This window comes from Chiloscyllium plagiosum, chromosome 5, assembly GCF_004010195.1.
Source record: "Chiloscyllium plagiosum isolate BGI_BamShark_2017 chromosome 5, ASM401019v2, whole genome shotgun sequence".
Taxonomy (NCBI): Eukaryota; Metazoa; Chordata; class Chondrichthyes; order Orectolobiformes; family Hemiscylliidae; genus Chiloscyllium; species Chiloscyllium plagiosum.
In genome coordinates, this window is record NC_057714.1 from 61,901,692 (window position 1) to 61,927,961 (window position 26,270).

At 41.1% G+C, this 26,270-nt stretch overlaps 1 protein-coding gene across 1 annotated transcript in view; it reads right to left on the bottom strand.

The window, feature by feature from the left end:
* Window positions 1-26,270, bottom strand: part of hacl1 (2-hydroxyacyl-CoA lyase 1) — a 107,514-nt gene that overhangs the window by 30,235 nt on the left and 51,009 nt on the right. Inside the window, exons 9-11 of the mRNA XM_043690167.1 lie at window positions 19,198-19,333; window positions 15,446-15,551; window positions 11,046-11,129 (exon numbers count right to left, since the gene is read on the bottom strand). Of these exons, the coding sequence (XP_043546102.1) occupies window positions 11,046-11,129; window positions 15,446-15,551; window positions 19,198-19,333 (326 nt within the window). The remainder of the gene's footprint in view (window positions 1-11,045; window positions 11,130-15,445; window positions 15,552-19,197; window positions 19,334-26,270) is intronic.

The window sequence follows — 26,270 nt, forward strand, 5'->3', positions numbered from 1 at the left end:
ATGAGTCACTGCTATACATCCATGCAAAGCTTTTGTATGCAGCATGTACTTCCTTGTCTGTCATATTTCAGTTATTGTGGAAATTTTTATGCATACTTACCAGTTTTATTCTGCTCAACTTATAAATATCAATATTTAACAATTACCATTTGAATCAATCAAGTTGCTGTAAATCAATTTTGCATCTATTTTCATACTTGGCCATGATTGTCTTCATGAGCTTCCAAAATGCACAGAACTGACCTGGCCTGGGATTTTGTTATTAAGTTTAATTATAGACAAACTGGCATCAGCAGACATGTATAAGGTGACAACAAATTGATGTGTGGACGGATGAGCAGCTATCAATGACAAAGGCCTTCTGTCTGCCAACAGGTATGTGATTAGCTCCCAGGTACCTGAACAGCTTGTGGGTATGGATTGTACAGCCAGAAGCTTATGGACCTTTGGAATGGGACGTGTCTGTCTTTTTATAGTCAAAGATACCTAGAGCTTGAAGAAATCCAATTTATTTTCCCTCACCAGTTACTGCAAACTGTGGCTTTTACCCCAATAAGCTAGAGACTTTATAAGTTGTGGACCAGTCGCTCTGTGCCTCCTGCAAGCACATGAAACTATCTATAGAAGACAGACCGAGGAACAGCATGGCTTAACAAGTGAATAGAATCATTTCTTGAACCCTGTGGACAGGGACCATTGAACTGCCTTGCCAGCATCTCCTTCCATGCATAACACTCATTTTTTGATGGGTCTGTCTACATGAGAGTGTAAGGGGAGGATATTTTCTAAAGGGGTCAGAATTTTAATTACTAGTTATATGTCAACACTTCATAGTTATTTACCTATAGCTGGAATCTATTTATGTCAAATAAATAGTCATTTCTGTTAAGAACAGTTTGTGTTTTTGTGGTTCGTGCTTTGACAAACTGGGCTGATAAAGACAGGTAGCTTGAGGAAATTTCGCACACTTTTATAAAATCTTTAACTTTTTGGATAACAACAGGTATAGTGAGGTTTTCTAATGGGCTACCCAGCAAGATGCGACAACAGACTAGTCAGGATGCCCATCTCAGCCCTTGAGGATAATGGCCCAGCTCAGTTTTAAGTCCCTTAACCTTACCCCTTTCATATACGAAGCTAAGCACTCCTCAGCTTTTAGAACACAGTCAAACATTCATAATGTACATACTTGTTAAAACATTAACTTTCAGAATCACCTGAGTTTGAAGGAACACATGGTGTATTTTCCATTTCAAAGAAGGTTAACTGTCAGTCAATGGAGTGGAGGTGGTAGTGAGTTGAGAAGAAGGTGGTTGTTAAAACTTTTTAACAATCAATAGCAGGGCATTTTTTAAAAAATAAATTGTACATGACATTCAAGTTGAGTCCAAAATATTTGTCAGCTGCTTTGAATACATTAAAGCACTCTCCCTCCCAATTTGGGATAGTATGATGCTGGTCAATATTATGGCCAGCTTACCTTTGCAGTACAGCATCCTATGATCATTCAGTGCATGAAAACGTTACTATACAGCATCAAATAGTGACTTTTGAAGATGTCATGATGTTTAACACTCACTGACTCCTCAGCTGGCTTCTCCGACTGGTCAAACTCTTCAAGAGGGTGCATTTTTCAGTGGGTTTCCCAAACGTCCTATTGTTCCAAAATTTCCTGACCTCAGAATAGATGTATGTGCTTTTAATATCTAAGGACTTCCTGACGCATGAATAAACTAGATCTAGAACAAAGGAAATCTGTTTTTACAGCCACTATAAAATCACAACTTCAGATATCTTGAACAGATTTCCACTTCCAAAAGGTGATGGAAATCTGGACTGAAAAATTTTAAAAATTATGATTACATGTGCAGGCATTCTCTCATGTACAGCGGTGTTAGTTACTCTCAGTCACCTAAATGGAATGCTTAAGGATGTTTAGGGTCTTAATGCACAATATCCAACAATGTGATAATGTAACTCAGAATAGTGAAAGGTAAAGTAAAGGTCACCATAGTCCTACAGGACAATAGGCTGATTTCCCATTAGGCAGAGATGACTCTGGTGGAGACTTAACCTCAAGATCAGAGTGGTGCTGGAAATGCACAGCAGGTCAGGCAGCATACGAGGAGCAGGAAAATTGACATTTTGGGCAAGAGCCTGTTGATCATTCTTTCATCATTCCGATGAAGAGCTCCTGCCTGAAATGTCAATTATCCTACTCCATGGATGCTGCCTGACCTGTTCTGCATTTCCAGCACCAATCTAATCTTGACTCTAATCTCCAGCACCTGCAGTACCCACTTTCACCTGGTGGTTTAACCTGACAACCACCAGATCTCAGGTGAGGAGAGAAGTTGAGAAGGAGATACCGTCAAGGTAACCTCAGCCAGTTTGGGAATTGAACCCACGTCGTTGACATCATCCTGTAATGCAAACTATCCACCCAGTCAACTGAGCTAACAGACCACCTGGGAAGGAATAGAATCCGACGGTTCGAAACTGAATATTGGTTGATTCAAACACACACCTGTTCTGTGATCTGTTACGACACTGGGCAAACCCTCCTGCTTAATTTAAAACCAGCAACTCAAAAGATTCATCTCATGCAGTAATCTGTAAATATTTGAGTAGCCAAGAAGTATTTAAAGTAAAAATTAACAACTTTATTTCTTAAAGTATAACAGAGATTAATTAACTAACAGCTATTTACAATTCCTTCCTCTAACCTATCTTTTACCTTCCTTTCTATAATACTAGTCCGATAAAACTCCCAATTAAGATTTACAGAAAATTCAAATTTTAAAACCAGCCAGCAATCGAATCTTCTCTTTATCTTAGTCAGTGGATTTGCTCCCCAGGTACCTCTCAGAGAGTTCTGACGAGCAGTCTACAGCTGTTGGTCTTCTGGCAATTCTCCTCCCAACTGTTCAATTCTCCCTGGTCTTATACACCAAAGCATCAGATTGTGTCATTGGCTTTTAAGATTGTCAATATACACACTTCAGACTTGATTGGAATTTGGTACTTTTTGGGGTATAATTTAAACCGATTGGCCTAATTCAAAACTGTTTTGGTGTTTCCAAGCAACCAGCTACCCCAGTAGCTGGACCACATGATACATTGTTTGATATTGAGAACACTTGGTGCTGTCACTGCTAGCTTTTAACTCTCTTAAAAGTGCAGTACACACACATCTTCATAACAGGTCACTACAAAAGTGGACAATAACACTTGGGAAGAGGCCTGATATGAATAATTGAAATGCTTAATTTCATAATCAACAAGTGGACACAAAAGGTATTAAAAGTAAATTTCAACACGTTGGCTTAATCTCAGACCTCTCCTCAAAAACATGTATCTAAATTTTGCAGCAGCACTGTCAGCAAAGGATTAACCACCATTCTTCCAACTAGTCACTCCTTCTGGGGTTTGATATTTAGACCCCTTGGGAGCAAAATCAGTGACAAGCAGGAACTAAAAGAAACCCCACTGCTAGCTACAATTCCTTGGCATCATCCTGCATGAAAAACCTAGCAGAAGGTGGAGATTGTTTAAAAATGCAACATTGCAATCAAAGAACCCTTTGGTTGAAAACACAATGCCTCATCTTCCGCCTCGGAATCCTCCAACCACAAGGGATGAATGCAGATTTCTCCAACTTCCTCATTTCCCCTCCCCCCCACCTTATCTCAGTCCCAACCCTCGGACTCAGCACCGCCTTCTTGACCTGCAATCTTCTTCCCGACCTCTCCGCCCCCACCCCCTCTCCGGCCTATCACCCTCACCTTAACTTCCTTCCACCTATCACATTCCCAATGCCCCTCCTCCAAGTCCCTCCTCCCTACCTTTTATCTTAGATTGCTTGGCACACCTTCCTCATTCCTGACGAAGGGCTTATGCCCGAAACGTTGATTCTCCTGCTCCTTGGATGCTGCCTGACCTGCTGCGCTTTTCCAGCAACACATTTTTCAGCTCTGAAAACACAATGAGTCAAACATCCCACAATGTAACAATGACATAATTCACAACAGCAGAATTGAAGTTTCGTATATTTAATTAATTCATGGGGTGTAAGCATTGTGTGTTGTCAATCCTTAATTGCTCTTCAGAAGGTACGAAGCCTTTTGGTTCGGCTGCAGTCCATATGTATTAGGTAGGCAGTTATCAACTGTACTGAAATGTTTTTAATTTCATTGGGTTAATGCCCATAAATTGAACCAGTTAATCTCGAGTCACACCAAATGTTACTTTATTTTTGCAGGTTCACACAGTACCCCAATTTACCTGGCTTTCAGATTAAGATTGGTAGAAAGTCCAGAGCAACTTTCTGTAGAAAACGAGAATGATTAATTATTACACGTAATTAGACTACAGCTACAAGCAAACATGTACAAACCACTCTCACCTAAAAGTACTGACTGAAACTCTCATGCGGTTATAAATTCCCCCCTTATATACAGCAAAAGTAGGTTATTTGTGGAGGTAGAAAAACTATAAAGTTATTTTCATGGTCTTTGCTTCCCGATTCCAACAGTGGAAAATATCTTTCTTCAGCTTGCCAGGCTCTTGGTATTCAGTTGACTTTATTTGGAAGCTTCCACTGGTTTATAACGATAAAGTGACCGATTCCGTCGGAAAATGTCACGATTTATCAATTCAAAAGCCACAGCTCACAACAACTGATATAGGGATAGTAACTGGCTTTCTTCAAACTTAAATTGAGCTTTTTTTAAAATACTGCAGAGAACAGGCAACCTCTCTGAACAGCAGCATACCCTTCTGTGATTTTCTCTCTCACTATGCCTCTGTAACTAACTTCCAGTTCCAATCGGCTCATTAAGCTGAAAACCAATCAGCTTCACTTGTAAACAACTCCTCAGCTCCTGATCATCTGCAGATAATAGACAATCACAGCCACAAAACAGGAGCTCACAACAGGTAACAAATTCCTTGCTTTGAAATTATATAGCCATCATGGTAATTCCCCGGTTTTTAGAAAGTTATTTTTCCTTACTGTTCACAGTTTTTAAAGACACAAAAGTTAAGAAGATATGGTTCTTATATTTTATATTTATTCATGGAATTTGGACAATACTGGCTGTTCTCGTACTTATTTCCCATCCCCAGTTGTCCTTGAGAAGATGGTGGGAAGCTGCCTTCTTGAACCGCTGTAGCGCATTTGTAATAGACACACCAAAAATGCTGTTAGAGACAGATTACCTGGACTTTGAACCTGCAACACTGAAGGAATGGGAATATATTTTCAAATCAGAATGATGCATAGCTTGGAGGTGAACTTTCAATATGCTGGTGTTCCTATGTATCTGCTGCCCTTCTAGACAGAAGTGGTCGTGGGTTTGGAAGGTGCTTTCTAAGTAGCCTGGGTGAATTTCTGCAGTGCATCTTGTAGATGGTACATACTGCTGCTACTGAGCATGCATGGTGGATGGAGTGGATGTGGTGCCAATCAAGGGGCCTGCTTTGTCCTGGATGGTGTCAAGCTTTTTGAGTGTTGTTTGAGTTGTACTCTTCTAGACAAGTGGGGAATATTCCATCACACTCCTGACTTGTGCCTTATAGATCATGAATAGGCTTTGTGGAGGTCAAGGAAGATTTACATGCTGCAGGATTCCTAGCTACTGACCTGTTCTTATAGAGACATCATTTACATGGCTAACTCTTTCTCTCTTCAGAGATGCTGCCTGATCTGCTGAGTTTCTCCAGCACTTTCAGTTTCTATTACTGATTTCCAACAGACACAGCATTTTCTTTTACACGGCTAGCCCATTTCAATGTAGGGTGAATGGTATGCCCCAAGAATGTTTAAATAATAAGGAATTCAGCAATGGCACCCCATCTGAATTTCAATGGGCAATGGTTGGATTCTCTCCTGTTCAAGGTGGTCAGTGCTTAGCATTTATGTAGTGCAAATGTAACTTGCCACTTTTCAGCTCAAGTCTGAATATTGTCCAGATTTTGTTGCATTTGAACATGGTCTGCTTCAGGATCTGAGGAGTCACGATTATGCTGTACATTGTGCAATTGTCGGCGAACACCTCCAGTTCTGACCTTATGATGGAGGAGAGATCATTGATGAAGCAGCTGACAATAGTTGGCCTGGATGCTATCCGGAGGAACTCCTGCAGAGATGCCTTTGAGCTGAGATGACTGACCAACAACCACAACCATCTTCTTTTGTGCTATGGATAACTCCAACGAGTTAAGAGTTTTTCCTTTGATTTGCGTTGACTTCAGTTGTGCCAGGGCTCCTTGATATCACGTGTCCTTGATACAAGGACAGTCACTTTCGCTCACCCCTGATATCCAGCTCATTTGTCCAAATTTGGATCAGTGCTGTAATAAGGCTAGGAGCTGAGTGCCCTCAGCAGAACCCAAACGGAGTGATTTGCCTGCAGTGTCAATTAGCGGATTCCAGCCCTTCAGCCCATTGTAACAGCATCTGCTCTCCAAATGAATAATTCACTTAGTTCTATTCTTCCACCTTCTGTGTCACTGCATAGTTTTCTTTGTTAGACGTTTGAATGTTTCTGTTGAATTTGCCTCCACCACAGTCACAGACTATACAAGAAAGCTTTTTCTCATGTCAGTTTTGCTTCTCTTACCAATGTCTCTGAACCTGTGTCATCACATTCGAGATCCCTTCACAAGTGGCAACAGTTTCTTCCTATCTCCTCTGAAAGCAGACTTCATGATTTTGAACACCTCGATTAAATCTCCTCTCAGCCTGGATTTTCTTCAAAGAAAACAGTTCTAATTTCTCAAATATATCTTCACGAGTGAAATTCTTCATCCCTGGAACCTTTCTTGTGAATTGTTTTCTCACTGTTTCCAAGGCATTCACATCCTTCCTAAAGTGTGGTATTGAGAACTGGAGGAAATTAGGATAAATCAGGTGTTTTGTTCAAGTTCAACATCATCCTTTCACTCCTGTACCTTATGCACCTATTAATAAAGCCTAGGATTTTTTTTTTTAACCATGCTCTCATCCATCCTGTCACCTCAATAAAATCTAAAAGAAATGTGGATGCCGAAAATCAGAAATAAAAACAAAAATTGTTCAAAAAGCTCAATAGTTAATGTTTTGGGCTGAAAATGTGTTGCTGGAAAAGCGCAGGTCAGGCAGCATCCGAGGAACAGGAGAATCGACATTTCGGGCATGAGCCCTTCTTCAGGAATCATGTCCGAAACGTCAATTCTCCTGCTCCTTGGATGCTGCCTGACCTGCTGCGCTTTTCCAGCAACACATTTTCAGCTCTGATCTCCAGCATCTGCAGTCCTCACTTTCTCCTAGTTAATGTTTTGGGTCCAGTGACCCTCCATCAGAACTGTTGTGAGAAAGGGTCATTCAACCCAAAATGATAACTCTGACTTCTCTCCACAGATACTGTCAGATTTGCTGAGGTTTTCCAGCAATTTCTGGTTTTGTTTCTGCCACCTTTAATGACACGCACAAACACACTTGAGTTGCATTCATTATTTTATGTTGCCTTACACTTGGACCTTAGGTTTTCATTCTTTGCTGTTGACCATTTTCCATTAGTCCTTGTGCCTTCAATCTTGCCAATGTTTTCACAACATTCGTCTCTCTATTGCAGCACTATCTGTTTACATTGAACATATTCAATTTTCCCAGCGCTTGTTGGAACTGACATTTGAATCAGTAACAAATTACAACAATGAAGTGACCTCAAAAATTAGTTGCAGAAAGCACACTTCCATACATGTTCCTATCCATTTGGAAATCAACTGCATTCCTAGCAGCAACTTGGCTTTTTCTTCACATTTCTTCACAAGATATCTGTGCTTTGCTCCAGCTTCAAGAACGATTTGCATTTACTTAGCACTTTTCACACAATCAAACTACATTATAACAGTAGTAAATATTTACTTTGGTGTAAAGCAGTTTGGAACATCCTGAAGTCATGAAGGTGCTGTATAAATGCAAGTCTTGAAGATCCTGAAGGTTTTTGGGCAGTCTTAAAGAAGAGGTTTAAGATGGCAGAGAATACAGCCCACACACACCAACAATGTTGCAGCAAAACCAAAATCAAGCATGTGCAAGGGTCAGATTAGCAATGGCTCAAATATTTCGAAGGGTTGTCGACTTGGAGGGAATAGCAGAGAAATGGAGGGGGCGAGGTCATGGAAAGATTTGAAAAACAAAGATGAGAATTTCCAACTCAAAGGCAATGCCAGAAATGACACCAATGTATATCAGCAAGCAGAAGGGTGATAGGTGAATGAGACTAGCAGCAAGTTAAGATATGGCAACAGAGTTTGGATTGCACAAAAATATGTATTACAGGGAGAGTATTAGTCCAAACTGCTTTACACCCGTAGCTGTAGTATACCTGGTGTTCAGCTGTTCAGTATACCTGATCAGCTCAATGTTGACACTGATTCCAGAATTAGAACGTTTTTAAGGCACTGACTCACTCCCTTGGTGAAGGCAGCAACAGAGCTGTCTGTAGCTCCAGATTTCCACCATCTCCAGCCTGACCCACTTTCTCAGACTGTGCAGACTGCAGAGGATCTAATGCAGTGTTTAAAAATAAACAGACTTATTCTTTCACTTATGCTATTCACAATGGGCTTACTCTACTCCTTACTCAACAAAATGGAGAAGATCCAGATCTCCATTAAGAAGACCTTTCTGAAACTATTTTTCAAAACTATTTTTGAAAATTACTGCAGATGTTCTAAATATGTGAAAATGATCTATAGCTTAGTTACTAAATATAATGCTTATTTTGTACAGCTCTTTAATTTCATAGGTCACTTAAGAATCATTAAGTTCCTCTGAGAACATAAAGTGTATTAGGTGAGAAGCTGATGAGTCATGAATAAAATGCTTTTGTTTCACGAGGTTTTGAAACAAACAAGAAACAAGAGTAAGCAATTCAGCCTCTCGAGTCTTCTCGGCCATTTAATAAGGTCATGGCTGATCTGATTGTAATTGCAAGGTTAAATTTCCAACAAATCATGATAACCTTTCACTCTTTGTTTATCAGGAACCTAGCCACCTCTGCCTTAAAAATATTTAGACTCCGCTTCCACCGGATTTTTCAGGAAGAAAATTCCTAGAATTCATGACTCGTGAGAAGAAATTACATCTTTAAACCACTATGAATGATATTAGCTAAAAACATGCTGAGAAACCAAATGGTCCTATGCACTTCTCTGATGAAGGTAATGAGGCTGGAGGAATATGGGAACGAAGTAGGCGAGTGTGATTTTATCAATGTAACTGTGTCCAGACTAAATGCACAGGCTGATTCAAGTGACTAATTTCACGTTGTAACATTAACGTAGATATCAGATTTCTACGTTGGCAGTCTTAGTGGTCCTGACGAAGGGCTTATGCCCGAAACGTCGATTCTCCTGTTCCTTGGATGCTGCCTGACCTGCTGCGCTTTTCCAGCAACACATTTTCAGTCTTAGTGGTCAGGCATATACATGGTCGAAAGCAAATGCTGAAGTAGAGTCTGACATCAAGGTTGAGTACAGACTGGTTCAGCCTCAGGCAGTTGCCAGGGAGGAGTTGGTGACAAGTGAAGAGTTTGTTGTGGTGATTGAAGACAATGGATTCTTCCCATTATTTAATGGGAGAATAAAGCAGTCTATTAACATAGCAACAGTAGGTGAGTTGAGAGATCTAGTGGGTCATAAGCCTACATGAGGAAAGTAAGACTATCTTCAAGTGATTTTTTTATCCTACAGTATGGAAACAGGACCTTCAGCCCAACCTGACCCTCCAAAGTGTAACCCATCCAGACCCATTCCCCCACATATACCCCTAACTAACACACCTAACACTATGGGCAATTTAGCATGGCCAATTCACCTGACCTGCACATCTTTGGATTGTGGGAGGAAACTGGAGCATCCAGAGGAAATCCACACAGACAGTCACCTGAGGTGGAAATCGAACCCAGGTCCTTCGCACTGTGAGGCAGCAGTGCTAACCACTGGGCCACCATGCACATAGATAAGGAACAGATGGTGTCAATGAATAGATCCTGGAGGTATACAGACGTAACAGCACGCAAGTGTATGAGAAGTTATTGCATGGTTGTCTTGTTACAATCAGATTGATAAGAATTTAATGATGTGAGGGCAGTCCCACCAAGGTGGATGTGAGACTTTAGAAGCAAAAAATACCACCAGCTGTGGAAAAGGTTGAAAACAGATCAAGAAAGACTAAGAGGGCAAATTCACCATCATCACTGTTCCCTAGCAGTTCATTTCTAACTTTGAAAAGGGCTCTCTGTACTGAGGGAGAGGCAGAAAGCTGATTAGAGGGTCTCAAATATGACACTGCCGAACAGATGGACATAGATTTGGGATGTGATATGATCAAGGACTTCAGAGAAAAGGCAGGTGGAGAGGGGTCAGCAGTTTATAAAGAAGGAAAATCAAGGCTTGTTTCTTTCAGAAAGATGATGGCAGCAGATTGGAAGGAAAAGGAGACTGCAGCTGAAAAGAGACAAACAGAAGTGACATCAGCAATAGTAAGAGCTTTGAAGGGAAATTGGGTGCTCAGCAGTTTAGTGAGAACAGGGCCTAGGGAATAGGAAGTAGGTCCTTTGGACAAGATAAACTTGGAGAGAACGTGAGGGGATAGATATTACACAACATTGTGAGGCCTTGACTTGAGCAAAGAGTCATGGAAAGAAAGATTGCTTTAGTGGGTCATTGGAAGAGGGGGAAGTGACAGAGGCAGCTGATCAGGTGGTGTCAATCTTAGTGACCAAGTAGTCCACGGGTTCCTTGCTTTTGCTGTTGAAGGTAAGGGTGAAGAAAACAGGGAAAAAGGGTTTAAGAAGATGGCTTGCAGAAAAGAATCTAAGTGTCATCTTGGCAGAATAACCTGTAAAATAAGGAACTGGAACAGAGAGGAGTAAGATCCAGTGATGGTTTATGTGGTGATGAATGGTTAAACCATAACATACTGCCTGAAGAGATATCTAGGCAGCAAGGAAAGTAACTCAGAAAAGGAGATCTTTGTGAAAATATTAAATTACCTGTTCGACCACAGCATTCACATCACCGAGTAAGGCAGCAACGGGCTTCACATTATTTCCTAGTTCTTCAGCACATAGATCAACCTTATTTTTAAAAAAGTGAAGTCGTTGTTTAATATCTAAGGGCCACATGTAACATACAACAAATAAAAAGGTGCAATAAAAGTGACAGAAATGGAAAAAATAACATGCAAATTTTGAAAATCTGACATAAAAATAGGAAACGCTGAAAATAAAGACTACATTTTTCTGTTTTAGGCACATATCAGGAGATTAGACTGATCCCAGTCTCATTGATAGCCTGGACAGCATTTTGTTGGGGACAGGGTCTTAATGACACAAGAGACTGGTTTGCTGCTGAATTAATGCCTGTGGTAATGGAGCTGGGACACTGGGAAAGCAGGCCGCACTGAGGCAGTGGTTGCCAGCTGCATGCAGTCTTAAAAAAAATGAGAGGATCCGCTTCAAAGTGTCGGTGGCTTTCTGTTGTTGTTAAAACGTTGACTGACATATCTTTTCACGTGCATTTTAACATTCCAACATCAATTGTTTTCAATGTAGGCCAAATTCAAAATATTGCAGAATCATAGAATCCCTACAGTGCGAAAAGAGGCCAGTTGGCCCATCAGGTCTACACCGACCCTCTGAAGAGCGTCCTACTCAGACCCAATCGCCTATCCTCTCCCAGTAAGCCCACATTTACCATGGCTAACCCCTCTTGCCTGCACATTCCTGGACACTGCAGACAATTTAGCATGGCTAATCCACATTGGATTGTGGGAGGCAACCACAGTACCCAGCGGAAACCCATGCAGACACAGGGAGAACATGCAAATTCCACACAGACAGACAGTCACCTGTGGCTAGCAGTCAGCCCAGTTTCCTAGCACTGTGAGACTGCAGTGCTAACCACTGTGCCACCAAATCACCTTTATTGTGGTCAAAATTTTACAGATGGCAGGATTCCCAAAGTTGAGCAGGGAATGGATTCCTGCTAATGAAGCTGCATTTGATTGGCTTTAGGTAAGATTCTTGCCCTCCGACCTAGCCAAACGTCCCACTACAGGGGGTTGCCTGGCCAATCTGATTAGTCAGCACCTCTTCAGTCCCAGCTGCAGGAAGGGAGCCTTGGTCTTTCCTGAGGCCACAAGCCATGCCCAGATTCAAAGTCCTAGAGATATGTTTGGGGGCGTTGCAGCAGTCACTAGTGGGGAGGCCCATGTTGGTGCTCATGATGGCCAGGTCAGGCTAGGAAGTTCAGCATCCCTGGCCTCTGATCTGGAAGAAAGCCAGTGAGTCTATCAACTACGCAACCCACTCTCCTACTCAACCCAGGGAAATGGATCTCTCTGTCACTGAGCACCTCCCCCCAGCCTGAGAAATGCAGCCAGGTTGGAAGTGGGCCTTGAGTGGACAGTAATTGACCCTTAAGGGTCTTAACTGGAGCAAGGGCAGGCAGGCTACCCTACGCCTCACTTGCTTCCTGTAAAATAGCTGGCTGGCTAGGGTGGGAGGCAAGGCCAACTCGGGATATTACAGATCCCCTATCCACGCTGCAAACCTGCCAGGAGGGGTATTGTAAAATTCCACCCTGTATAAAATAGCTGGAAGATTGGAGTTTCAGATACATTTATTTTCAGGTCCCAAAAGATATATTAATGCCTCATGAAAAAGTAAGTAATGCGGAGAGCTGCTTCAGGTCATGTGACCATGTCGTTAAGGATTCCCAAACAATTTCCTACTTTGACCGCGGTTTAACTGTCGTGTTCCCAGGGGTTGGGGAAGAATAATAATTTCAGCTACTGAAATACCAAGTGGTGGTCAGTAGCAGATGGGGGAAGGGGATTTCAGACAGGCTAAATTCATCAGAGTTTGCATCATCTAACTCATGGAGCCTTTTTTTAATCTAAAAAACTAACACGTATCTTTTCAAAAGCTCTCTTTTAGCAGCAACCAGGCCTCAAAGATCTGATCTTTAAGCCATACACACCAAAATAAGAGGATTTAAAGGGGTCTTACTATTATTAATGTTCCGTCTCAGCTCCACAGGCATCATTGCTGCTTCAGAACACATAATTTTAAAATCTTGTTGTCTTGTGACCCCAGTGGGGGTTACAACACACAGTTTGGGAAGTTGTGATTCATAACTAATATTACCATAACACTTCCAGTTTACACACTTCTCCCCTTCAATGAATATTCTTTACATTAGGTTTTTCCTCATAGCAGTGTGCACAGAATCAGGTCACTTGTCCACACAGCTGCTCTGTCCCCATCCTGCAATTCATTTTCTGGGCTACTTATTTTGCCTAAGCTCAGAAAAATGGAGATGTTACAAAATGAAAGCTAAATGGATCTTATTGCTCTTGATAATCTAGTTGCTCACTGACAAAAAAATACCAGAGTTACTCCTGTTCCTTAATTGTGAAGCAAGTCGTTCAGGGAAATGTTAATTTGAGCAGAAAAAATGCAATACAAATAAACTCAAGAAGATGGTTAAACAAATGTTCTGGTCATACTGGATTTCTGTTTTAACACATACAAGGCCATTCAGACCAGTATGCGTCATGCACAATCTTTCCTGGTTTTTCAGAGGCTGAAATGGTGTGTGGAGGGACTAAGTCACATGATAAGCTCTATCTAGTTCCAGAACTGTGTGAGGCTTCAACAAATTGTGGCGTGTCTTCTTTTACACAAGACAGATTGAACTATTATCCAACCCCAGCAGGAATCAGTGCCTGGCCTTTAGCTGATAGCAGGACTTCTTGCGGCAAAAGGTAAATGCCAGCTACCTGACAAAAGTTTTCTTCATAGCTAGGGATCTGGGGAGAGGGACAGGGAGTCACAATTGCAGTTGATTACAGTAGTGTTCCTCCTCCTCTTTATTCATACATAAGCTTTTAAAAAAACACTCCTAATTATCTGGGCCTCTCCTGTCCCTCAATCTACCATTGTAGTTTAATAGCGATAACTGTTCCCCTCTCGCACCCCTGGTCAGACTACAGAATAATGCAGCAGTTAGGCACTGAAGACTTCTGTTCCAGAACTTGCCACACCCCAACCTAAGCTATTCCAATACAGCATTCAATGGCAATGGCATCACCGTCATTGCATCATTGAACCTACATCCTAATAGTTACCACTGACCAGAAACTGAATTGAGCTAGCCATATAAATAGTGGCTACAAGACCAGGTCAGACACGAGGAAGCGTGCAGTGAGCAACTCACCTCCTGACTCCCCAGAGTCTGTCCACTATTTACAAAGAAGCGTGATGGAATCCTTACCACTTTTTGGGATAAGTGCAGCTCTAACAACATTCAAGAAACTTGACACCATTCAAGATGAAGCAACCCGCTTGATTGGCATCATAGCCACAAACACTCACTCCTTCACTACCAATGCTTAGTAGCAGCAGTCTGTAATATCTACAAGATGCATTGCATAAATTCACTAAGGCTCTTTAGACAGCACCTTTCAAACCCATAACCACTACCATCTAAACAACAAGTGTAAAAGATATATGGGAACACCATCCACATTTCCCACCCCTCTAGGTGAGGCATTAGCCATTCTGAATTGTTCCTTCACTGTCACTGGGTTACAATCCTGGAATTCCCTCGATAAAGGCATTGCGGGTCAACCTACAGAACATGGTCTACAGCAGTTCAAGAAGGCAGCTCACCACCATCTACTCAAGGATAACTGGAGATGAGCAACGCTAGCCCAGCCAGCAATTCCCAAATCCTGAGAGTGAATATATTTTTAAAAAGACCCCAGTTGGAGTTTAATCTGCATAATTAAAGTCTGCATCACTGGTTTTGTCCAATTATCCTTTCTACTTAAAATTGCTGTTTGGCAAATGGGAACCAAAAGGCAATGGTTCGGCCCTTCCCACAGTTATACATGAAAAGCCCCTTACTCCTGCTTTAGGCCAAGTGGGATGGAAATTCCTCCCATAATTATATGATAATATCCTGCATTTTGTCATTAATGACATATTTGAGATTCAAATTTTGCAAAGAAACTAAGAAAACAAGTAATCCAGCAGTCAGAAAGTCAATGGATGCCTGTAATAATCTAGTTAAAAATCACACAACACCAGGTTATAGTCCAACAGGTTTAATTGGAAGCACACTAGCTTTGTGTGATTTTTAACGTTGGACTACAACCTGGTGTTGTGTGATTTTTAACTGTGTACACCCCAGTCCAACACCGGCATCACCGAATCATGTAATAATCTAATTATTGTATGCAAATCAACTTGCTTTACATGCACATAGATATACAGCTGATGGCTGGACTAAGGAAAAACAATGAACCTAGATGCTGAGATACATTAAAATCTTGATCAATCCTTTTGAAATAGAAGCCCTTTATATGATGAGGAGCTCTCCATACCTGTATGATTTTTACATCAGCACGAAACCTTGGTGGATGCCCGAAATGTAAAATCCAGTTTAACCTGGCTCCCAGCAGCAGAATCACATCTGCGTTCTGCAAAGCTCTGAATAAGAGAAACTTTCAGTAAGGAACTTAAAAATGTCGACAAATAATTACTAACACCATCTTTAATTCGTTGTTTCTCAGGAAAGGAAAGCTGGAAAAGTACGTAATGCACAATGAAATTAGACTACATTTTCCTTTAAAGAGTTGGCAAGGTCTGGGAGAAGCCAATGAGGAGGTGCTGGACGATGATGAAAATGCTGAGTCAGTATACGGACTATGAGTAGCTCTTCACAACATGTGTGTGCACATTCATGACAGACAATAATGAACAGATGCATCAATTAATGAAGATTTGTAGGCAAGGTCATTATTCTATTAATACAATTTAGATTGAGGAAAACTATTTTAAGCTGAGTATCTATAGAAAAGATAACCATTAAAGAATAAGTTGAGATGTTTTCAGTCAGACACTGAATTCTTGTCTTTACAGAACCTTCTCAGAGTTGCCATCATCCATACTGTCATTCTAAGGATAGCAGCATGGAGCTTTGGAAGAACAATCTTCCCAATGATACAGTGAGGTGCTTTCCAAGATTACAAATGACACATTATGGAGCAAAGCAAGAACAGTTTCATTTTGCATCTTCAAATTTATATTTAAAAGAGATAGATTTAAAAAAGAAATCATATCCAGTGTGTTCACAGGCACTGACATGCATGTCTCAGGCAATTCTCCAAGGCCCAAAGAGATCGAAGAGGTAAAACATGAAGAGAATTAACTGAACTGGAGTGATCGGAGCAAGAATAAATGGAAGCAGCAAACTAATGAATCAATGGGAGGAATCTCATTAGTTTACCATTTGAGTAGGCTGACTTTTTTATTCCTCTTGGAGCTGAGAAAATTGATGCCCGACAGAAATAGGCCTTTAAAGTGGTTCTTCAGTGGTCATCAATTGATCATGAAGGTAATGTGAGAAGGTTATGCACCCAGAACTTACTTGAGTAAAGGTGGGAAAGCATGGGATGGCTGTTCCAAAAACAGCACACCAATTTTTTTTGACTTCCCGATTCCATCCAATATCATGCAGGACCAGAAAGTTCCACCCAATATATTCTAGAGTAGCCACAGAAGTCACCAGTTATGATGCTGATTGCTCCCTTAGAACCAGGTAGAGCAATGTAAATCAGAAAAGGTACACTATTGTCAATGTTCACAACTAGTGCGAGTATCATCAATAAAGTACCCCTGTTCTGATTTACATTGCTCTACCTGGTATATAATTGGACCCAAGCTCCTTTGCTCCAGGTCACCTGACTAGCTCTGTTAAAGGGGAAGCATCTCCAACTACATACATAACACCAGGAAATACTAGACACTTAGGAAACTGTGAATGATTTCTCCTGATGAATTACCAGATTAAAAAAAGTAACTAGCTAACTTGGGGATACAGTGTGCTCAATTTGAATTTCAATAAAGACTGGTTTACCTCATGTTTGTCAAGGTCGGGGGGGGGAGGAAAGAGGTAAAAAATCTTAATGGCCTCTGGAAAGCGCTTGTTCAGTTCTCAATCCTAATCACTGGGCAGAATTCAATGCCTTCTCCTGTGGTGAGTTTGGTGTTACAGAGACCATTTGATCCAGCACAAGGCTGACCAGGGCATCCTCATGCCTTCTCATTTTTGCCCAAATTAAGTCTGAGACAGGAAGTTCTATGAATTGCCTCCTTCCTAATTGTCAATTAAGGCCCTTAACTTGACAATTAATGTCTATTTCAGGGCCTCATCCAATTCAACCAGCAGCAGGAGGGTGGCATGCCACAAGAGTAACCCGATAAGTAAACCATTGGGGGAAGAAGTGATGGTAGTTCCCCATTGAAAGGCATTCAGTGATCTTACAATGATCTTAGATGACAGCAGGAAATAATGTCATTAAGGAGATCATTGCTTTAAAGAAACCAGTTAGGAATCATGTGATGCCCTTATGCTGGCAAGCCATTTAGACTTCAGGATGTCCCTGTTAATACAGGGGATACTGCCTAGAAAATCACAGAAATCATAGAATCTCTACAGTGTGGAAACAGGCTATTTCATACTGACCCTCCAAAGAATAACCCACCCAGAGCTACCTCCTATCCTATTACTCCACATTTACCTTGACTAATACTCCTAACCCCCACATCACTGAACTAAGTTAAAAAAAATTCTTGCAAGTGATTTGCTGTATAAGGAAGACCAAAGACAGAAGGAGAATTTCAATCAACAGAAGGGAACAAGTGATATGTGCCTAGGCAACCAGTATAATGAACTGGTGCCCCAAAGTAGATTGACTGTGAGCTACTACCTTTATTGAGTATCATTTCTTTTGTACTCATGTTGATAAAATTAATAAATTCTGTGAAAATTGTAAAATCGTATTTGTAGATGGAATGGGTCTTGTAGTTAATCAAGACTTGAGTATTATTGAAAAAAAGCAAATTCTCTCAAAGCTTTTCATCTTACAGTCATCAGGATAATTTGTAAGAAACGCCAAAGTAAATATACTTACGTTGTAGGACAGCACTGATCGATTGGCAAATGGACTCTAATTAGTTGAGGTGGTGACATGGAAAATGTTGCAGTTAATAGTGATTGACAGTTAACTGTCAAACTTTGTTTAAATTTTAAACTAAAACTAGAAATTTCTAGAGAAACTCAGCAGGTCTGGCAGCACCTGTAGGAAGAAAGTGGAATTAACATTTTGAGTCTGGTGATTCTTCATCAAAACTTTAACTCTGTTTTCTGTCTACAGATGTTGCCAGATCTAAGTTTCTCCAGAAATGTCTGCTTTTGTTTTAAATTTCCAGCAGCAGCGGTCTTTGTTTCATTTTAGATTTTAAACCATAATGATTGGTTAGGGTTTTATCCTGAGGAATGAACCAGCTATCCACCTATTTTGTGAGTTGAAACAGATTCTTGTAAACATGATGCTGTACCTTTTTGTCTTAAACATATCAGGACAATTGCAAAACTCCAAAGTTTCAAACAATCATATTAACACTCTTTGGTTTGTCCAATGGGTTGAAGACAAACATCTGTAGCAACATGACTCACTTTTCAGCTATAATTGAGCTCCATAATACCAAGAAACTGTTCCCATTGCATTGTTCATGTGGAGTGTAAAATTCTGTACTTTATAACAACCTCTCTTTTTTTAGAAATAAAGCATGCTAGGGGAAATGTTCCAGGACGTAATCATGACACTTACAGAAACTGTACTCTATTCAAGACAGACACACACCTTTATTAAACTATAGTTGTCAAGTTTCAAATGATTTAAAGACTGACGACGGTAGGCTCCCACTGAATGTAAAAGATAGTTTTAATTTTTTAGCCTTTATGTAGTTTGATGGGAAAGATATACTGTGGGATAAGGCAGGGTCATCATAGGATTGAGAGGTGATTAGAAATCTGAAGTACGTATGATAAAAGCTAAAGATATTGCAATTTAGTGACAAGGAGAGTGCTACAATAAAAAAAAAGGGAATGTTTGTATAATTAAGAGTGCAATTAATGGGCAAAAGGTTTTTGCATTCATGTTCCCACAAACAGAAAATGTAAATTGAACTATGCTGAAATGTGAAGTCCTAAAAGATTGCTCAATAGTTGGAATGTAATTTTCCAGTGACATTTTCCACATTGAAAAGACATCAACATCGTCTCACTAACCTAGACCTGGCGGCAGAGACACAGTTGTGATGGTTGTCAGGTACCACACCTTTCCCCATTGGAGTAGGCAGAAATGGTAGTCCACACAAGTTTATAAGCTTTTTGATGTTATCTTCAGCATGAGAATAGGCTGCACCTTTAAAAAATGAAGGCCATGCATTTGTAAAGTTCTGTCTGTTTTAACAATCAAGTGTTTATATTGTAACTGTGAAAGAAAATATCTTGCTACAATACCCAGAACCTTTGATTATTAATCCTATATCCTGTGATCTTCAGACCTTAGTTTGATGATGCAGTAGCTTCTATCTATCAATGCAATATACAATTTGTTTTACATTAATATAGATCGCCTTTAACTCATTGTGGAATTAGAGAATTACAGAAAGTTTACAGCCATTAGACCTGACCAAATCAGGTCTTTGCCAGAGCTATCTAGTTAGTTCCACTGTCTTTCCCTTTCCGTGTAGCTCTGCACCATTTTTCTCTTTAAGTACGTATTGAATTTTCTTTTGTAAGCTAAAATTCGATCTGCCTCCAAAACTCCTTTAGGCTGTGCATTACAGTTCATAACCATTTGACGTGTAAAGATGATCTTCCCCATGCCATCTTTGATTCCTTTAATAATCAGTGTCAATATGTGTTCTCTGCTCTTGAACGTTCTACTAATGGGAACAGCTTCTCTCCTCCTACTCTACCCAAACCCGCCAAGCTTTCAAACGTTGAAAATAACCCCAGCTTCTCCAATCCTTCCACTTAACTGTTATCCTCACCCTCAAGAATTAAATGATTCTTTCAAAACTTTTGTACACTTTCCAAGTGCTTCCTAAAGAATGAACCTTCTACTCCAACTGAGGCTGACAAAGCATTTTATTACAGCTTATTATAAGTTTTCCTTTGTACTCTATGTCTCATGCCATACAGCACATGATCCTCTAAGGTTCTTTAACCACTTTCACAACCTACCTTGTGACCTTCAACAAGTTGTGTAAATATGTTGCTTGAACATTCTGTTCCTGAACACCTTTGGAATTGTACCCATTAAGTTATTCGCCTTTACTAATTCTTCTCACCAAAAGGTATCACATGTATCTGTAGTAAATTTATCCTGGTCTCTCTCTTAAAGTCTATCAATATCCTTCTCAAATCACAACACTTCTAAGTTTTGCATTCTGCGCAAATTTTGAAATTGTACCCTGTACATCTAAGTCATTAACATATGTTAAAGAAATGATCCTAGGACCAATCACTGAGGAACTCCAATAGCTTTTAAGTACAAATCTTTCATGGATTGGTCGCATGTTCATCCATAATTGCCTTCGAGAAGTTAGTGGTGAGCTGCATTCTTGAGCTGGAAATCCATGTGTTGTAGGTAAACCAGCCATACCTTCTGATACTTCCAGGATTTTGATCCCATGACAGTGAAAGGATAGCGACACAATACCAAATCAGGACAATGACTGACTTGGAGAGGAACTTACAGGTGATTGTGTATCAATGCTCCTACTGCACTTATCTCTCTAGGTGATGCAGTTTGTGGATCTGGAAGGTGGTACAGAAGGATGCTTGGTGAGTTGGTGCAATTTATTGTTTGTATAGTAGGTACATACTGCTGCCACCGAGCATTGGTGGTGGAGGAATGCTTCCAAAAGGGGATGGACTGGTTTGTCCAGGATAATCATAAGCTTCTTGATTGTTGTTGGAACCTCATTCATCCAATTAAATTGAGAACTATCCATTACCTTTCTGACTTAGAGATGTTGGGCAGATTTTGGGAAGTCGGGAGGTGAATTTCCAGTCTCTGACTTGCTGTTGCACCCACAATCTGAGAAACAAACATTTGCTACTCTTTTGTGTTCTGTTAGTTAGGCAACTCTGTATTCATGCTGCCACTGTCTATTCCTGGCAAGTGATTATGTGGTACTTCTGGGAGTTCATATACCTGTATACATCAACCACCACACTCCCATCGCCACTACCAGTTATCTCACCAAAACAACTTAGGGAAGCATAAACAAAAACAAAATGCTGGAGAAACCCAGTGGTTCTGGCAGCATCTATGGAGGGAAAAGCACAGTTAACATTTCAAGTCAGAACAGTTCTGAACAAGAGTCACATTGTTACCAAATCCATGCTGGCTTTCCATAATTAAGCCTCTCTTGTGCAGTGATTGTATATTTTGATCCAGATTATTGCTTTTAAGTTCCGTCACCCCGCGCTCCCCACCCCGCCCAACAAGGTGAAACTGACTGTAGTTTCTGGGTTTATCTGAATTTATTTGACTACGGCAGCAACCTTAACAATTCTCATTCCTATTCGACAGAAGAGCAGTGGATAATCACAGCTGGAATCTCTGAAATTTCCAGGCTGACTCGATATCAATTTCCAGTGTGCTCAGATATGTCCCATCCTGTGACTCATCTACTTTATAGTAGATACAACTACTACATGTACTTGCTACACCCAGTCACTGTAGCATCTCCTCTTTTTCAATTTCAGGTCCACTTAGTATCTCAATTTCCACCCCCTTAAAAGCATTTAAACAATTTTATCTGTTGCATCTTAGACAGTAGTACACAATAATACTGGACTTTAGACAAGCAATCTGACAATTTATACATAAAGGTAGTGGAGACACAGAGTTGAGTGTCATCAGGAATATATGGAGCCTGACATGATGGTTTTGGATGATATTACTGAAGGGGAAGATGAGAAACAGAAGACAGTCAAGGTTAGATCCTCAAAGGAATCCTAAGATTAGATTCCCTACAGTGTGGAAACAGGCCCTTTGGCCCAACTAGTCCACACTGACCCTCCGAAGAGTAACCCAAACAGACCTATTCCCCCTAACGAATGCACCTAACTCTACGGGCAATTTAGCATGGCCAATTCACCTAACCTGCACATCTTTGGACTGTGGGAGGAAACTGGAGCACCCAGAGGAAACCCACGCAGACAGGGGAAGAATGTGCAAACGCCACATAGACAGTTGCCCAAGGCTGGAATTGAACCTGGGTTCCTGGCACTGTGAGGCAGCAGTGCTAACCACTGAGCCATCGTGCTGCATGAGCAGAAAGTGAAGTCACTGAGGTAGGATCTCTGGTTATGAGCATGTAGCTAACAATGGAACTAGCTGATTAAGTTCCACTTAGCTGTCCAATAGAGAAGCTATGAAGGAGGATGGTATCTATGCCAAAGGGTTGCAGATGGGTTGACAGGGCTGAAATGGGGTAAAAACAATGACTGCAGATGCTGGAAACCAGATTCTGGATTAGTGGTGCTGGAAGAGCATAGCAGTTCAGGCAGCATCCAAGGAGCAGCGAAAGCCCTTCATCAGGAATAAAGGCAGAGAGCCTGAAGCGTGGGGAGATAAGCTAGAGGAGGGTGGGGGTGGGGAAGAGAGTAGCATAGAGTACAATAGGTCAGGTCTGGTGGTGAAGGAGCGGCGGTGAAGGAGGCCCAGGACCTCCATGTCCTCAGCAGAGTGGGAGGGGGAGTTGAAATGTTGGGCCACGGGGCGGTGTGGTTGATTGTCCCGGAGATGTTCCCTAAAGCGCTCTGCTCGGAGGCGTCCAGTCTCCCCAATGTAGAGGAGACCGCATCGGGAGCAACTGATACAATATATGATATTGGTGGATGTGCAGGTAAAACTTTGATGGATGTGGAAGGTTCCTTTAGGGCCTTGGATAGAGTTGAGGGAGGAGGTGTGGGCGCAGGTTTTACAGTTCCTGCGGTGGCAAGGGAAGGTGCCAGGATGGGAGGGTGGGTTGTAGGGGGGGGGTTGGACCTGACCAGGTAGTCACGGAGGGAACGGTCTTTGTGGAAGGTGGAAAGGGGTGGGGAGGGACCATTTGGCCCACTGTGTCTGTGAGACAATAAAGATCTGACTACACTAACACCATTTTCCAGCTTTTCATCCTTAGCCCTGGACGCTATGATAATGCAAGTGATTCTTTTACAAAAATACTCCCTAAATGTTTCAAGAGTTGCTACTCTAGCACTCTTTCATACAGTGAATCAAGACATCCATCTCGCTCTGGGTGAAACAGTTTCTCCTCAGCTCAGCTCTTCCACCTTTTACCTGGTTACTGACACGATACTAATGGAAGAAAGTGTCTGTGTCCACCCTATCTATGCCCCTGATAACCTTATACACTTTTAGCAAATCCCCTCTCAACCTTCACTTCTCCAAGGAAAACAATTCCAGTCTATCCAATCTTTCCTCATAGTTCAGACTCCCTCTGCCTAGGCAGCATCCTGGTAAATCTCCTCTGCAGCCCCTCTAGTGCAATCATATTATTCTTGTATTGTGTTTATCAGAACTGATTGCAGTTTGGCCAAACCAGCATTTTAAACAGTCGCACATAACCTCACTGCTCCTATATTCTGCGCATTTATGAGTATTTCTCCGCCCTTACTATGCTTTTAAACTACACTGGCACTGCTCCCAAGTCTCTCACAGCTTTACCACTGACCTGTCTGCTTTAGGAATCTCTGCGCACTCTCTAGCTTCTTGTTTTTTCATAAAAGAAGGGAACTCTGTATTTCTGAGAGGAGATTGCATTTCAGGTTTCCCTCTGTCAAACAGAAGAATACTTCCATTCTGACAGCTGTCAGATGGCAACACACACCATGCCCCCTTTTCACAGCAGTCGGCTACTGGATTCTTTCAAAGTCCTGACAGCCATTTTGACAGCTGGTGTCAAAGGGCAAGTACAGGAGGTAAGTGTGATGTTAGGCTGCTGGGAGGTTAAGGTGGCATTTAAGTAGTGGGGATTGAGTGCCAACTGGGCAGTGTATGGAGTGCCAAAGATAGGAATGCCAGGTTATCAGGGGATAAGGAGCCAGCAGGGGAGGGATAGGGTGCTAGGTGAGTAGGGGTAAGATGACATTTAAGTAGGGTGTCAAGTAGGGATGAAGTCAGATATGTAGGTTACCAGCTGGGTAGGGTACTAAGGGGAAGGATACCAGGTGGGTAAAGTGGTAGGTAGGTAGGGTGCCAGTTGGAGAGGGGCACAGTGCCAAACATAATGTGCAAATGAGTAGGTAATGTCAGTCATGTAGAATGACAGCTGTGTAAGGACTGAATAAGAGGTAGGTGGTCAGGTGGGTAGGATGCCAAATGGGATTTGGGGTAGGGTCTAGATTAGAGGGCTGCTGGAAAAGTACAGCAGGTCAGGCAGCATCCGAGGAGCAGGAAAATCGACATTTCGGGCAAAAGCCCTTAATCAGGAATGAATTTGGGGTAGGGTGTCAATTAAATGCCAGGATTCAAGGTGGGAAGATAAGGAATGCTATGTTTTGGATAGTGAGTGGGAGTAATCAAGTCTTCCAGGCTGAGTGTGTCAGGTCAGGGTCTGGCAGGTGTAAGTTCCGGGAGAGTTGTAGTTACTCGCGTGTGTGAATTAAGTGTGCAGTCATTTTAATAGTTACTCTAAAGTTAGACGATGTATTTATTTGTCTGTATTTTTCTGACTAGCTATTTTGTTTCATTTCATTGGAACTCTCAAAAATCTATGATTTAAATGGAGATCTTCAGAGGGTTCTATGCATCGATTTAATTTCCAGGACAATTCCTTCAGTGTGAACCACGATCACCATTCATAACTCCAATCTATGCTGGAATACCAACAATCTGGCCATCGAAAAATCTGGGCCATAGATTTCTGAATCTTCCATATTTAGTCCAATTTTAATTATAATTTACAATGCAACAGCTGAACAGTATCCCTTAAGTAGGACAGCGATGCAACATTAGCCTCTTATTGTAGAGAGTCTGACAGCTCAATATCTGTTTCAAAACAAAGGAGCTATTGCAATTAGCATGGAAATTTTCAATTCTACAGATCAATAACATGCGAAAATCCTGCACCCAATAGTCTTAATATAGATTGCAGCTGCATCAGAAATAGCATGAATAATACAAAGATTGCTCTTAAAAATATCTTGCAGTATTATCCTGCTCATAAATCAAAAGGCTTTAAAGTTTATCGCAGCTATATTTTACCTGTATAACTTTTAAGCAGACCTCTATTTTAACCACTGACGCCAAATGAATCTCTAACAGATGAATATAGTTTTCAAAACATCTACAGCTTCTTTTTAAATGCACTATTTTACTGAAAGCAAGGCAAAATGAATCTAAAGACAAACACATTTTTTAGAGAGTTAAATATATTTCACAGAAGCATAGTTTAGTCAGTGTGAAGGAGAATTTTTTAAAGTTATGTTTCAGAATATCCATTATACATTAAAAATACTTTATCTGAATGCTTGTTATTTATTATTAAAATTACTCATGTCAGCATTTCCATTTTAAACTAAATGAATAAAATGAGAACTGGCCACTTGGTGCTGCTAAACTGTAATTACAATGAAGGTACTTTAAGGCTACTGCATTGCGGTTATCCTCCTAGAGTAATTCATGGGTCTGGGCTAATGATTTGAAGGTACACGTTCAATTCCCATCATAGGAGCTGAGGAATTTTAAATTCAACGAATTGAATAAAATCTGAAATAAAAGAGCTAGCATTAGTTATGGTGACCATGAAACTGCTACAGGGCCATAAAAGCTGAACTGGTTCACCTTTTGAGGAAGGAAATCTGTTGCCCTTACAAGATCTGATCCATGTGACTCCAGGGCCACAGCAAGTGGTTATTCTCTGTAATTCCACAGTAAACCACTTGAGGTTTATTCAAGAAATCACGTCACCACCTTCTGAAAGTCCACTAGGAATTGACATTAGATAATGTGAACTGGCTCAAAGGTAGAAGGCAGAGGGTGGTGGTGGAGGGTTGTTTTTCAGACTGCAGGCCTGTGACCAGTGGAGTACCACAAGGATCGGTGCTGGATCCTCTACTTTTTGTCATTTACATAAATGATTTGGATGTGAGCATAAGAGGTACAGTTGGTAAGTTTGCAGATGACACCAAAATTGGAGGTGTAGCGGACAGTGAAGAGGGTTACTTCAGATTACAACAGGATCTTGACCAGATGGGCCAATGGGCTGAGAAGTGGCAGATGGAGTTTAATTCAGATAAATGCGAGGTGCTGCATTTTGGGAAAGCAAATCTTA